At 50.7% G+C, this 13,682-nt stretch overlaps 1 protein-coding gene across 1 annotated transcript; it reads right to left on the reverse strand.

The window, feature by feature from the left end:
• Positions 1 to 985: 985 nt before the first annotated feature.
• LOC146770420 (uncharacterized) lies at positions 986 to 8,031 on the reverse strand. The gene is made up of 2 exons (XM_085640472.1): positions 7,849 to 8,031; positions 986 to 7,105 (listed from the first exon to the last, which is right to left on the reverse strand). Exons 1-2 carry the CDS (start codon positions 8,029 to 8,031, stop codon positions 6,236 to 6,238), a joined length of 1,053 nt encoding a protein of 350 aa, XP_085496598.1. The 3' UTR covers positions 986 to 6,235.
• Between the last annotated feature and the right edge of the window lie 5,651 nt (positions 8,032 to 13,682).

Genomic DNA, 13,682 nt, shown 5'->3' on the forward strand with positions numbered 1-13,682 from the left:
ACGAATAGAAAAAAGTTGTGGGGTGGTGTAAAGCTTGATACTAGAAGGACATAGCGCCCGAGATTCTTGGGGAAAAGATCTATAAATTGCCTCTACTTTTTCTACAAAAAAAGTGGCTATTTTTTCGCATTGAGTCAATGTAGCTTTAACAGGAGTAGCAATCTGTTTACTAGTTAGCTCCTTACAGATTTGAAAAATGATCTTAGTCGGATTTGGGCTATTTTTAATTTCCATCGCATAATAGGTGGCTCTAGCCTTACAGATAGCCTGATGGTAGTGCCTCGTACAAGATCTGTAAGCTTTTTTGAGCTCAACGTCATCTTTTGCGCCAGGCACGCTCCGCTTTTTTACAGGCGGATTTGAGAATTCTGAGCGAGTCCGTATACCAAGGACTCGAGGGACTAGATCTGATTTTAGTCCACCTGGCAGGTTGTGTGTGTTTGTGGTTGTGCGTGGGAGTTGGTGGTGGTTGTGTGGGTGGATGTGTATGTGTGTGGTTGTTTGTGTGGTGGTTGTGTGTGTGGTTGTTTGTGTGGTGGTTGTGTGTGTGGTTGTGTGTGTGTGGGTGTGGTTGTGTGTGTGGTTGTGTGTGGCTGTGTGGGTGGTTGTGTGTGGTTGATTTTGGGTGTGGTTGTGGTTTTGTGTGGTTGTGTGTGGTGTGTGTGTGGTTGTGTGTGTGGTTGTGTGTGTGGTTGTGTGTGTGTGGTTGTGTGTGTGTGGTTGTGTGTGTGTGTGGTTGTGTGTGTGTGTGGTTGTGTGTGTGTGTGTGTGTGGTTGTGTGTGGTTGTGTGTGGGGGTTGTGTGGGTGGATGTGTGTGTGGTTGTGTGTGTGGTTATGTGTTGTGGTTGTGTGTGGTGGTTGTGTATATGTGGGGTTGTGTGTGGTGGTTGTGTGTGGTGGTTGTGTGTGTGTGGTTGTATGTGTGTGTGGTTGTGTGTGTGGTTGTGTGTATGTGGGGTTGTGTGTGTGGTTTTTGTGTGTGGGTGTGTGTGTGGTTGTATACGGTATGGTTGTGTGTGTGTGGTTGTATGTGTGGGTAGTTGTGTGTGTGGGTAGTTGTGTGTGTGGGTGGTTGTGTGTGTGGGTGGTTGTGTGTACGTGTGTGAGGTGTGTGGTTGTACGTCTGTGAGGTGTGTGGTTGTACGTGTGTGAGGTGTGTGGGTTGTGTGTGTGGTTATGTGGGTGGTTGTGTATGGCTATGTGGGTGGTTGTGTGTGGTTGGTTATGGGTGTGGTTGTATATGTGTGTGGTTGTGGTTTTGTGTGTGGTTTTGTGTGTGGTTGTGTGTGAGTGGTTGTGTGAGTGGTTGTGTGTGTGAGTGGTTGTGCATGGGGGTTGGTGGTGGTTGTGTGGGTGGATGTGTATGTGTGTGGTTGTGTGTGGTGGTTGTGTGTGTGTGGTTGGTTGTGTGTGTTGTTGTGGGTGTGTGGTTGTGGTTGTGTGTGTGGTTGTGTGTGTGTGGTTGTGTGTGGTTGTGGTTTTGGGTGTGGTTGTGTGTGTGGTTGTGGTTTTGTGTGTGGTAGTGGTTGTGTGGTTGTGTGTGTGTTTGTGGTTGTGCATGGGGGTTGGTGGGGGTTGTGTGGGTGGATGTGTGTGGTTGTGTGTGTGTGGTTGTGTGTGGTGGTTGTATGTGGTGGTTGTGTATATGTGGGGTAGTGTGTGGTGGTTGTGTGTGGTGGTTGTGTGTGGTGGTTGTGTGTGGTGGTTGAGTGTGTGTGTGTGGTTGAGTGTGTGTGTGTGGTTGAGTGTGTGTGTGTGGTTGAGTGTGTGTGTGTGGTTGAGTGTGTGTGTGTGGTTGAGTGTGTGGTTGTGTGTGTGTGTGTGGTTGTTGTGTGTGGGTGTATGTGGGTGGTTGTGTATGGGTGGTTGTGTGTGAGTGGTTGTGTGTGGGTGGTTGTGTGTGTGGTTGTGTGGTTGTGTGTGTGGTTGTGTGTGTGGTTGTGTGTGGTTGTGTGTATGTGGGGTTGTGTGTGTGGTTTTTGTGTGTGGGTGGTTGTGTGTGGGTGGTTGTGTGTGGGTGGTTGTGTGTGGGTGGTTGTGTGCGGTATGGTTGTGTGCGGTATGGTTGTGTGTGTTGTTGGGGTTGTGTGTGGTTGTGTGTGGTATATGGTTGTGTGTGGTGTATGGTTGGGTGTGGTGTATGGTTGGGTGTGGGTGTGTGTGATTGATTGTGGTTGTGTGGGGTTGTGTGTGTGGTTGTGTGGGGTTGTGTGTGTGGTTGTGTGCATGGTTGTTTGTTAGTTGGGTGTTTGTGGGTGGTTGTGTGTGGTTGTGTGTGTGTGGTTGTGTGTGTGGTTGTGTGTGTGTGTTTGTGTGTATGTGGGGTTGTGTGTGTGGTTTTTGTGTGTGGGTGTATGTGGGTGGTTGTGTATGGGTGGTTGTGTGTGGGTGGTTGTGTGTGGGTGGTTGTGTGTGGGTGGTTGTATGTGGGTGGTTGTATGTGGGTGGTTGTATGTGGGTGGTTGTGTGTGGGTGGTTGTGTGTGGGTGGTTGTGTGTGGTTGATTGTGGTTGTGTGGGGTTGTGTGTGTGGTTGGGTGTGGGTGTGTGTGGTTGATTGTGGTTGTGTGGGGTTGTGTGTGTGGTTGTGTGGGGTTGTGTGTGTGGTTGTGTGTATGGTTGTTTGTTAGTTGGGTGTGTTTGTGGGTGGTTGTGTGTGTGTGGTTGTGTGTGTGTGGTTGTATGTGTGTGGTTGTACGTGTGTGTGGTTGTACGTGTGTGTGGTTGTACGTGTGTGTGGTTGTACGTGTGTGTGGTTGTACGTGTGTGGTTGTACGTGTGTGGTTGTACGTGTGTGGTTGTACGTGTGTGGTTGTACGTGTGTGGTTGTACGTGTGTGTGGTTGTACATGTGTGTGGTTGTGTGGGTTGTGTGGGTGGTTGTGTGTGGGTGGTTGTGTGTGGGTGGTTGTGTGTGGGTGGTTGTGTGTGGGTGGGTGTGTGTGGGTGGGTGTGTGTGTGTGTGTGTGGGTGTGTGTGGGTGGTTGTTGTGTGGGTGGTTGTGTATGTGGTTGTACTTGTGTGAGGTTGTGTGTGGTTGTACGTGTGTGTGGTTATACGTATGTGTGGTTGTATGTGATTGTGTGGGATTGGTTGTGTGGGGTTGTGTGTGTGGTTGTGTGTGTGGTTGGTTCTGGGTGTGGTTGTGGTTTTGTGTGTGGTTGTTTTGTGTGTGGTTGTGGTGTGTGGTTGTGTGTGTGTGGTAGCCGTTGTGTGTGGCTGTGTGTGTGGTTGTGTGGGTGGATGTGTATGTGTGTGGTTGTGTGTGTGGTGGTTGTGTGTGTGTGTGTGGTTGTGTGTGTGTGTGTGGTTGTGTGGGTGTGGTTGTGTGTGTGTGGTTGTGTGTGGCTGTGTGGGTGGTTGTGTGTGTGTATGGTTGTGTGTGTGGTTGTGTGTGTGTGTGGTTTTGCCTGGGGGTTGTGGGTGGTTCTGTGTGTGGTTGTTTGTGTGGTTGTGTGTGTGGTTGTGTGTGAGTGGTTGTGGGTGTGGTTGTGAGTGGTTGTGGGTGGTTGTGGGTGGTTGTGTGTGTGGTTGGGTGGTTGTGTGAGGGTGGTTGTTTGTGGGTGGTTGTTTGTTTGTGGGTGGGTGTGTGTGGGTGGGTGTGTGGTTGGTTGTGTGTGGTTGTACGTGTGTGAGGTATGTGGTTGTACGTGTGTGTGTTGTGTGGGTTGTGTGTGGTTATGTGGATGGTTGTGTGTGGCTATGTGGGTGGTTGTGTGTGGTTGGTTGTGGGTGTGGTTGTACATGTGTGTGGTTGTGGTTTTGTGTGTGGTTTTGTGTGGTTGTGTGTGTGTGGTTGTGGGTGTGTGGGTGGTTGTGTGTGTGGGGTTGTGTGTGGCTGTGTGTGATAGTGGTTGTGTGTGTGGTTGTGTTTGAGTGGTTGTGTGTGTTTGTGGTTGTGCGTGGGAGTTGGTGGTGGTTGTGTGGGTGGATGTGTATGTGTGTGGTTGTGTGTGTGGTGGTTGTGTGTGTGTGGTTGTGTGGGTGTGGGTGTGGTTGTGTGTGTGTGGTTGTGTGTGGGTGGTTGTGTGTGGGTGGTTGTGTGTGGGTGGTTGTGTGCGGTATGGTTGTGTGTGTTTGTGTGTGGTTGGGGTTGTGTGTGGTTGTGTGTGGTGTATGGTTGGGTGTGGTGTGTGGTTGTGTGTGGTGTATGGTTGGGTGTGGTGTGTGGTTGGGTGTGGTGTGTGTGATTGATTGTGGTTGTGTGGGGTTGTGTGTGTGGTTGTGTGGGGTTGTGTGCATGGTTGTTTGTTAGTTGGGTGTGTTTGTGGGTGGTTGTGTGTGTGGTTGTGTGTGTGGTTGTGTGTGTGTGTGGTTGTGTGTGTGTGGTTGTGTGTGTGTGGTTGTGGGTGTGTGGTTGTGGGTGTGTGGGTGTGGTTGTGGGTGTGGTTGTGTGCGGCTGTGTGGGTGGTTGTGTGTGGTTGATTTTGGGTGTGGTTGTGGTTTTGTGTGGTTGTGGTTTTGTGTGTGGTGTGTGGTGTGTGTGTGTGGTTGTGTGTGTGGTTGTGGGTATGTTTGTGGTTGTGTGTGTGTGGTTGTGTGTGGTAGTGGTTGTGTGTGGTTGAGTGTGTGTGTGGTTGTGTGTGTGTGTGTGTGGTTGTGTGTGGGGGTTGTGTGGGTGGATGTGTGTGGGGGTTGTGTGTGTGGATGTGTGTGTGGTTGTGTGTGTGGTTATGTGATGTGGTTGTGTGTGGTGGTTGTGTATATGTGGGGTTGTGTGTGGTGGTTGTGTGTGGTGGTTGTGTGTGTGTGGTTGAGTGTGTGTGGTTGAGTGTATGTGTGGTTGTGTGTGTGTGTGTTTGTGTGTGTGTGGATGTGTGTGTGGTTGTGTGTATGGGGGGTTGTGTGTGGTTTTTGTGTGTGGGTGTGTGTGTGTGGGAGTGAGGGTGGTTGTGTGTGGGTGGTTGTGTGTGGGTGGTTGTATACGGTATGGTTGTGTGTGTGTGTGGTTGTATGTGTGGGTAGTTGTGTGTGTGGGTAGTTGTGTGTGTGGGTGGTTGTGTGTGGGTGGTTGTGTGTGTGGGTGGTTGTGTGTACGTGTGTGAGGTGTGTGGTTGTACGTGTGTGAGGTGTGTGGTTGTACGTGTGTGAGGTGTGTGGGTTGTGTGTGTGGTTATGTGGGTGGTTGTGTGTGGCTATGTGGGTGGTTGTGTGTGGTTGGTTATGGGTGTGGTTGTACATGTGTGTGGTTGTGGTTTTGTGTGTGGTTTTGTGTGTGGTTGTGGTTGTGTGTGAGTGGTTGTGTGAGTGGTTGTGTGTGTGAGTGGTTGTGCGTGGGGGTTGGTGGTGGTTGTGTGGGTGGATGTGTATGTGTGTGGTTGTGTGTGGTGTGTGTGTGGTTGGTTGTGTGTGTTGTTGTGGGTGTGTGGTTGTGTGTGTGGTTGTGTGTGTGTGGTTGTGTGTGGCTGTGTGGGTGGTTGAGTGTGGTTGTGGTTTTGGGTGTGGTTGTGTGTGTGGTTGTGGTTTTGTGTGGTTTTGTGTGTGGTGTGTGGTGTGGTGTGTGGTTGTGTGTGTGGTTGTGGGTGTGTGTGGGTATGTGTTTGGGTGTGTGGTAGTGGTTGTGTGTGGTTGTGTGTGTATGTGTTTGTGGTTGTGCATGGGGGTTGGTGGGGGTTGTGTGGGTGGATGTGTGTGGTTGTGTGTGGTGGTTGTGTGTGGTGTTTGTGTATATGTGGGGTAGTGTGTGGTGATTGTGTGTGGTGGTTTTGTGTGGTGGTTGTGTGTGGTGGTTGAGTGTGTGTGGTTGAGTGTGTGTGGTTGAGTGTGTGTGGTTGAGTGTGTGTGTGTGGTTGTGTGTGTGTGTGGTTGTGTGTGTGTGTGGTTGTGTGTGGGGGTTGTGTGGGTGGATGTGTGTGTGGTTGTGTGTGTGGTTATGTGTTGTGGTTGTGTGTGGTGGTTGTGTATATGTGGGGTTGTGTGTGGTGGTTGTGTGTGGTGGTTGTGTGTGTGTGGTTGTATGTGTGTGTGGTTGTGTGTGTGGTTGTGTGTATGTGGGGTTGTGTGTGTGGTTTTTGTGTGTGGGTGTGTGTGTGGTTGTATACGGTATGGTTGTGTGTGTGTGTGGTTGTATGTGTGGGTAGTTGTGTGTGTGGGTAGTTGTGTGTGTGGGTGGTTGTGTGTGTGGGTGGTTGTGTGTACGTGTGTGAGGTGTGTGGTTGTACGTCTGTGAGGTGTGTGGTTGTACGTGTGTGAGGTGTGTGGGTTGTGTGTGTGGTTATGTGGGTGGTTGTGTATGGCTATGTGGGTGGTTGTGTGTGGTTGGTTATGGGTGTGGTTGTATATGTGTGTGGTTGTGGTTTTGTGTGTGGTTTTGTGTGTGGTTGTGTGTGAGTGGTTGTGTGAGTGGTTGTGTGTGTGAGTGGTTGTGCATGGGGGTTGGTGGTGGTTGTGTGGGTGGATGTGTATGTGTGTGGTTGTGTGTGGTGGTTGTGTGTGTGTGGTTGGTTGTGTGTGTTGTTGTGGGTGTGTGGTTGTGGTTGTGTGTGTGGTTGTGTGTGTGTGGTTGTGTGTGGTTGTGGTTTTGGGTGTGGTTGTGTGTGTGGTTGTGGTTTTGTGTGTGGTGTGGTGTGTGGTTGTGTGTGTGGTTGTGGGTGTGTGTGGGTATGTGTTTGGGTGTGTGGTAGTGGTTGTGTGTGGTTGTGTGTGTGTGTTTGTGGTTGTGCATGGGGGTTGGTGGGGGTTGTGTGGGTGGATGTGTGTGGTTGTGTGTGTGTGGTTGTGTGTGGTGGTTGTATGTGGTGGTTGTGTATATGTGGGGTAGTGTGTGGTGGTTGTGTGTGGTGGTTGTGTGTGGTGGTTGTGTGTGGTGGTTGTGTGTGGTGGTTGAGTGTGTGTGGTTGAGTGTGTGTAGTTGAGTGTGTGTGGTTGAGTGTGTGTGTGTGGTTGAGTGTGTGTGTGTGGTTGAGTGTGTGTGTGTGGTTGAGTGTGTGTGTGTGGTTGAGTGTGTGTGTGTGGTTGAGTGTGTGTGTGTGTGGTTGAGTGTGTGGTTGTGTGTGTGTGTGTGGTTGTGTGGTTGTGTGGTTGTGTGGTTGTGTGTGTGGTTGTGTGTGTGGTTGTGTGTATGTGGGGTTGTGTGTGTGGTTTTTGTGTGTGGGTGTGTGTGGGTGGTTGTGTGTAGGTGGTTGTGTGTGGGTGGTTGTGTGTGGTTGGGGTTGTGTGTGGTTGTGTGTGGTGTATGGTTGGGTGTGGTGTGTGGTTGTGTGTGGTGTATGGTTGGGTGTGGTGTGTGGTTGTGTGTGGGTGTGTGTGATTGATTGTGGTTGTGTGGGGTTGTGTGTGTGGTTGTGTGGGGTGTGTGTGGGGTTGTGTGTGTGGTTGTGTGCATGGTTGTTTGTTAGTTGGGTGTGTTTGTGTGTGGTTGTGTGTGTGGTTGTGTATGTGTGTGGTTGTGTGTGTGTGGTTGTGTGTGGTTGTGTGTGTGTGGTTGTGGGTGTGTGGGTGTGGTTGTGGGTGTGGTTGTGTGTGGTGTGATTTTGGGTGTGGTTGTGGTTTTGTGTGGTTGTGGTTTTGTGTGTGGTGTGTGTGTGGTTGTGTGTGTGGTTGTGGGTATGTTTGTGGTTGTGTGTGTGTGGTTGTGTGTGTGAGTGTGGTTGTGTTTGTGGTTGTGTGTGGGGGTTGTGTGGGTGGATGTGTGTGTGGTTGTGTGTGTGGTTATGTGTTATGGTTGTGTGTGGTGGTTGTGTATATGTGGGGTTGTGTGTGGTGGTTGTGTGTGGTGGTTGTGTGTGTGTGGTTGAGTGTGTGTGTGGTTGAGTGTGTGTGTGGTTGTGTGTGTGTGTGTGGTTGTGTGTGTGTGCTTGTGTGTGGTTGTGTGTATGTGGGGTTGTGTGTGTGCGTGTGTGTGTGGGAGTGAGGGTGGTTGTGTGTGGGTGGTTGTGTGTGGGTGGTTGTATACGGTATGGTTGTGTGTGTGTGTGTGGTTGTATGTGTGGGTAGTTGTGTGTGTGGGTAGTTGTGTGTGTGGGTGGTTGTGTGTGGGTGTGTGGTTGGTTGTGTGTGTGGTTGTACGTGTGTGAGGTGTGTGGTTGTACATGTGTGAGGTGTGTGGGTTGTGTGTGGTTGTGTGTGTGGTTATGTGGGTGGTTGTGTGTGGCTATGTGGGTGGTTGTGTGTGGTTGGTTATGGGTGTGGTTGTACATGTGTGTGGTTGTGGTTTTGTGTGTGGTTTTGTGTGTGGTTGTGTGTGAGTGGTTGTGTGAGTGGTTGTGTGTGTGAGTGGTTGTGCGTGGGGGTTGGGGGTGGTTGTGTGGGTGGATGTGTGTGTGTGTGGTTGTGTGTGGTGGTTGTGTGTGTGTGGTTGGTTGTGTGTGTGTGTGTTGTGGGTGTGTGGTTGTGTGTGTGGTTGTGTGTGTGGTTGTGTGTGGCTGTGTGGGTGGTTGTGTGTGGCTGTGGTTTTGGGTGTGGTTGTGTGTGTGGTTGTGGTTTTGTGTGGTTTTGTGTGTGGTGTGGTGTGGTAGTGGTGTGTGGTTGTGTGTGTGGTTGTGGGTGTGTGTGGGTATGTGTTTGGGTGTGGTAGTGGTTGTGTGTGGTTGTGTGTGTGTGTGTTTGTGGTTGTGCATGGGGGTTGGTGGGGGTTGTGTGGGTGGATGTGTGTGGTTGTGTGTGTGTGTGGTTGTATGTGGTGGTTGTGTATATGTGGGGTAGTATGTGGTGGTTGTGTGTGGTGGTTGTGTGTGGTGGAGTGTGTGTGTGTGGTTGTGTGTGTGTGTTTGTGTGTGTGTGGTTGTGTGTGTGGTTGTGTGTGTGGTTGTGTGTGTGGTTGTGTGTGTGGTTGTTTGTGTGGTTGTGTGTGTGGTTGTTTGTGTGGTTGTGTGTGTGGTTGTGTGTATGTGGGGTTGTGTGTGTGGTTTTTGTGTGTGGGTGTGTGTTGGTGGTTGTATGTGGGTGGTTGTGTGTGGGTGGTTGTGTGCGGGTGGTTGTGTGTGGTATGGTTGTGTGTGTGTGTTTGGTTGGGGTTGTGTGTGGTTGTGTGTGGTGTGTGGTTGTGTGTGGTGTATGGTTGGGTGTGGTGTATGGTTGGGTGTGGGTGTGTGTGATTGATTGTGGTTGTGTGGGGTTGTGTGTGTGGTTGTGTGGGGTTGTGTGTGTGGTTGTGTGCATGGTTGTTTGTTAGTTGGGTGTGTTTGTGGGTGGTTGTGTGTGGTTGTGTGTGTGTGGTTCTGTGTGTGTGGTTGTACGTGTGTGGTTGTACGTGTGTGGTTGTGCGTGTGTGGTTGTACCTGTGTTGTTGTACATGTGTGGTTGTACGTGTGTGTGGTTGTGTGGGTTGTGTGGGTTGTGTGGGTGGTTGTGTGTGTGTGTGTGGGTGGTTGTGTGTGTGGGTGTGTGTGTGGGTGTGTGTGTGGGTGGTTGTGTATGGGTGGTTGTGTGTGGGTGGTTGTGTGTGGGTGGTTGTGTGTGGGTGGTTGTGTGTGTGGTTGTACTTGTGTGAGGTTGTGTGTGGTTGTGCGTGTGTGGTTGTGCGTGTGTGTGGTTGTATGTGTGTGTGGTTGTGTGATTGTGTGGGGTTGGTTGTGGTTGTGTGGGGTTGTGTGTGTGGTTGTGTGTGGTTGTGTGTGTGGTTGTGTGTGTGGTTGTGGGTGGTTGTGTGTGTGGTTTTGTGGGTGGTTGTGTGTGTGGTTGTGTGGGTGGTTGTGTGTGGGTGGGTGGTTGTACGTGTGTGAGGTTGTGTGTGTTGTGTGGTTGTGTGTGGTTGTGAGGGTTGTGTGGGTGGTTGTGTGTGGTTGTGTGTGTGGTTGTGTGTGTGGTTGTGTGTGTGTGGTTATGTGTGTGTGAGGTTGGTTGTGGGTGTGGTTGTGTGTGTGGTTGTGTGTGGTTTTGTGTGTGGTGTGTGGTTGTGAGTGTGTGTGGTTGTGTGTGTGGTTGTATGTGTGTGGTTTTGTGTGGTGTGTGTGGTTGTGTGTGATTGTGTATGTCTGTGTGGTTGGTTGTGTGTGTGGTTGTGTGTGATTGTGTATGTGTGTGTGGTTGGTTGTGTGTTGGTGGTTGTGTGTGGGTGGGTGGTTGTGTGTGGGTGGGTGGTTGTGTGTGGGTGGGTGGTTGTGTGTGGTTGTGTGTGGGTGGGTGGTTGTGTGTGTGGTTGTGTGTGGTTGGGGTTGTGTGGTTGGGTGTGGTTGTGTGTGGTTGTGTGGTTGTATGTGTGGTTGTGGTTTTGTGTGTGTGGTATGGTTGTATGTGTGTGTATGTGGTTTTGTATGTGGTTGTGTGTGTGGTTGTATGTGTGGCTGTGTGTGTGGTTGTGTGTGTGTGGTTGTGATTGTGTGTGGTTGTGGGTGTGATTGTGTGTGGTTGTGGTTGTGTGTGTGGTTTTGCGTGGGGGTTGTGGGTGGTTGCGTGTGTGGTTGTGTGTGTGGTGTGGTTGTGTGTGTGGGTGGTTGTGTGTGGTTGTGTGTGTGGTTGTGTGTGTGGTTGTGTGTGTGGTTATGTGTTGTGGTTGTGTGTGGTGGTTGTGTATATGTGGGGTTGTGTGTGGTGGTTGTGTGTGGTGGTTGTGTGTGTGTGTGTGGTTGTGTGTGTGGTTGTGTGTGTGGTTGTGTGTGTGTGGTTGTGTGTGTGTGGTTGTGTGTGTGTGGTTGTGTGTGTGGTTGTGTGTGTGGTTGTGTGTGTGGTTGTGTGTGTGGTTGTGTGTATGTGGGGTTGTGTGTGTGGTTTTTGTGTGTGGGTGTGTGTTGGTGGTTGTGTGTGGGTGGTTGTGTGTGGGTGGTTGTGTGCGGGTGGTTGTGTGTGGTATGGTTGTGTGTGTGTTTGTGTGTGGTTGGGGTTGTGTGTGGTTGTGTGTGGTGTGTGGTTGTGTGTGGTGTATGGTTGGGTGTGGTGTATGGTTGGGTGTGGGTGTGTGTGATTGATTGTGGTTGTGTGGGGTTGTGTGTGTGGTTGTGTGGGGTTGTGTGTGTGGTTGTGTGCATGGTTGTTTGTTAGTTGGGTGTGTTTGTGGGTGGTTGTGTGTGGTTGTGTGTGTGTGGTTCTGTGTGTGTGGTTGTACGTGTGTGGTTGTGCGTGTGTGGTTGTACCTGTGTTGTTGTACATGTGTGGTTGTACGTGTGTGTGGTTGTGTGGGTTGTGTGGGTGGTTGTGTGTGTGTGTGGGTGGTTGTGTGTGTGTGGGTGTGTGTGTGGGTGTGTGTGTGGGTGGTTGTGTATGGGTGGTTGTGTGTGGGTGGTTGTGTGTGGGTGGTTGTGTGTGTGGTTGTACTTGTGTGAGGTTGTGTGTGGTTGTGCGTGTGTGGTTGTGCGTGTGTGTGGTTGTATGTGTGTGTGGTTGTGTGATTGTGTGGGGTTGGTTGTGGTTGTGTGGGGTTGTGTGTGTGGTTGTGTGTGGTTGTGTGTGTGGTTGTGTGTGTGGTTGTGGGTGGTTGTGTGTGTGGTTTTGTGGGTGGTTGTGTGTGTGGTTTTGTGGGTGGTTGTGTGTGGGTGGGTGGTTGTACGTGTGTGAGGTTGGTTGTGGGTGTGGTTGTGTGTGGTTTTGTGTGTGTGGTGTGTGGTTGTGAGTGTGTGTGGTTGTGTGTGTGGTTGTATGTGTGTGGTTTTGTGTGGTGTGTGTGGTTGTGTGTGATTGTGTATGTCTGTGTGGTTGGTTGTGTGTGTGGTTGTGTGTGATTGTGTATGTGTGTGTGGTTGGTTGTGTGTTGGTGGTTGTGTGTGGGTGGGTGGTTGTGTGTGGGTGGGTGGTTGTGTGTGGGTGGGTGGGTGGTTGTGTGTGGTTGTGTGTGGGTGGGTGGTTGTGTGTGTGGTTGTGTGTGGTTGGGGTTGTGTGGTTGGGTGTGGTTGTGTGTGGTTGGGGTTGTGTGGTTGGGTGTGGTTGTGTGTGGTTGTGTGGTTGTATGTGTGGTTGTGGTTTTGTGTGTGTGGTATGGTTGTATGTGTGTGTATGTGGTTTTGTATGTGGTTGTGTGTGTGGTTGTATGTGTGGCTGTGTGTGTGGTTGTGTGTGAGTGGTTGTGGGTGGTTGTGGTTGTGTGTGTGGTTGTGTGTGAGTGGTTGTGGGTGGTTGTGGTTGTGTGTGTGGTTGTGTGTGAGTGGTTGTGGGTGGTTGTGGTTGTGTGTGTGGTTGTGTGTGAGTGGTTGTGAGCGGTTGTGGGTGGTTGTGTGTGTGGTTGTGTGTGTGGTTGTGTGTGTGGTTGTGTGTGTGGTTGTGTGTGTGGTTGTGTGTGTGGTAGTGTGTGTGGTTGTGTTTTGGTTGTGCATGGGGGTTGTGGGTGGTTGTACGTGTGTGTGGTTGTACGTGTGTGTGGTTGTACGTGTGTGTGGTTGTACGTGTGTGGTTGTATGTGTGTGTGGTTGTGTGGGTCTTGTGGGGTTGTGTGGGTGGTTGTGTGTTGGTGGGTGTGTGTGTGGGTGGTTGTGTGTGGGTGGTTGTGTGTGGGTGGTTGTGTGTGTGGTTGTACTTGTGTGAGGTTGTGTGTGGTTGTACGTGTGTGTGGTTGTATGTGTGTGTGGTTGTGTGTGATTGTGTGGGGTTGGTTGTAGTTGTGTGGGGTTGTGTGTGTGGTTGTGTGTGTGGTTGTGGGTGGTTGTGTGTGTGGTTTTGTGGGTGGTTGTACGTGTGTGAGGTTGTGTGTGTTGTGTGTGTTGTGTGGTTGTGTGTGGTTGTGTGGGTTGTGTGGGTGGTTGTGTGTGTGGTTGTGTGTGTGGTTGTGTGTGTGTGGTTGTGTGAGGTTGGTTGTGGGTGTGGTTGTGTGTGGTTTTGTGTGTGGTGTGTGGTTGTGAGTGTGTGTGGTTGTGTGTGTGGTTGTATGTGTGTGGTTTTGTGTGGTGTATGTCTGTGGTTGGGTGTGTGTGTGGTTGTGTGTGATTGTGTGTGGGTGGGTGGTTGTGTGTGGGTGGGTGGTTGTGTGTGTGGTTGTGGGTGGGTGGTTGTGTGTGTGGTTGGGGTTGTGTGGTTGGGTGTGGTCGTGTGTGGTTGTGGTTTTGTGTGTGTGGTTGTATGGTTGTATGTGTGTGTATGTGGCTTTGTATGTGGTTGTGTGTGTGGTTGTATGTGTGGTTGTGCGTGTGTGGTTGTGGGTGTGATTGTGTGTGGTTGTGGGTGTGATTGTGTGTGGTTGTGGCTGTGTGTGGGTTGTGTGTGTGGGTTGTGTGTGTGGGTTATGTGTGTGGGTGGTTGTGTGTGGCTATGTGGGTAGTTGTGTGGGTGGTTGTGTGTGGTTGTACATGTGTGTGGTTGTGTGTGGATGGGTGTGGTTGTGTGTGTGTGTGGGGTTGTGTGTGTGGTTGTGTGTGTGGTTGTGTGTGTGGTTGTGTGGTTGTGTGGTTGTGGTTGTGGGTGGTTGTGTGTGGTATGTGGTTGTGTGTGCTTGGTTGTGTGTGTGGTTGTGTGTGTGTGGTTGTAAGTGTGTGAGGTTGTGTGTGGTTGTGTGTGTGGTTGGTTGTGTGTGTGGTTGTGTGTGTGGTTGTGTGTGTGTGGTTGTGTGTGTGGTTGCGTGTGGGGCTGTGTGTGGGTACGGTTATGTGTGTGGTTGTGTGTGTGTGGTTGTGTTTTTGTACGTGTGAAGTTGTGTGTGGTGGTTGTGTGTGTGGTTGTGCGTGGTTGTGTGGTTTTGTTTGTGGTTGTGTGTGGTTGTGTGTGTGTGGTTGTGTGGTTGTGTGTATGTGGGGTTGTGTGTGTGGTTTTTGTGTGTGTGTTAGACGGCGACCTCAGAGGAGCCCGGAAAGGGGTCCTGACTACCCTGAGACCCACCCTCAAAGT

The sequence above is a fragment of the Triturus cristatus genome, unplaced genomic scaffold (assembly GCF_964204655.1).
Source record: "Triturus cristatus unplaced genomic scaffold, aTriCri1.1 SCAFFOLD_1099, whole genome shotgun sequence".
In the NCBI taxonomy this organism is placed as follows: domain Eukaryota; kingdom Metazoa; phylum Chordata; class Amphibia; order Caudata; family Salamandridae; genus Triturus; species Triturus cristatus.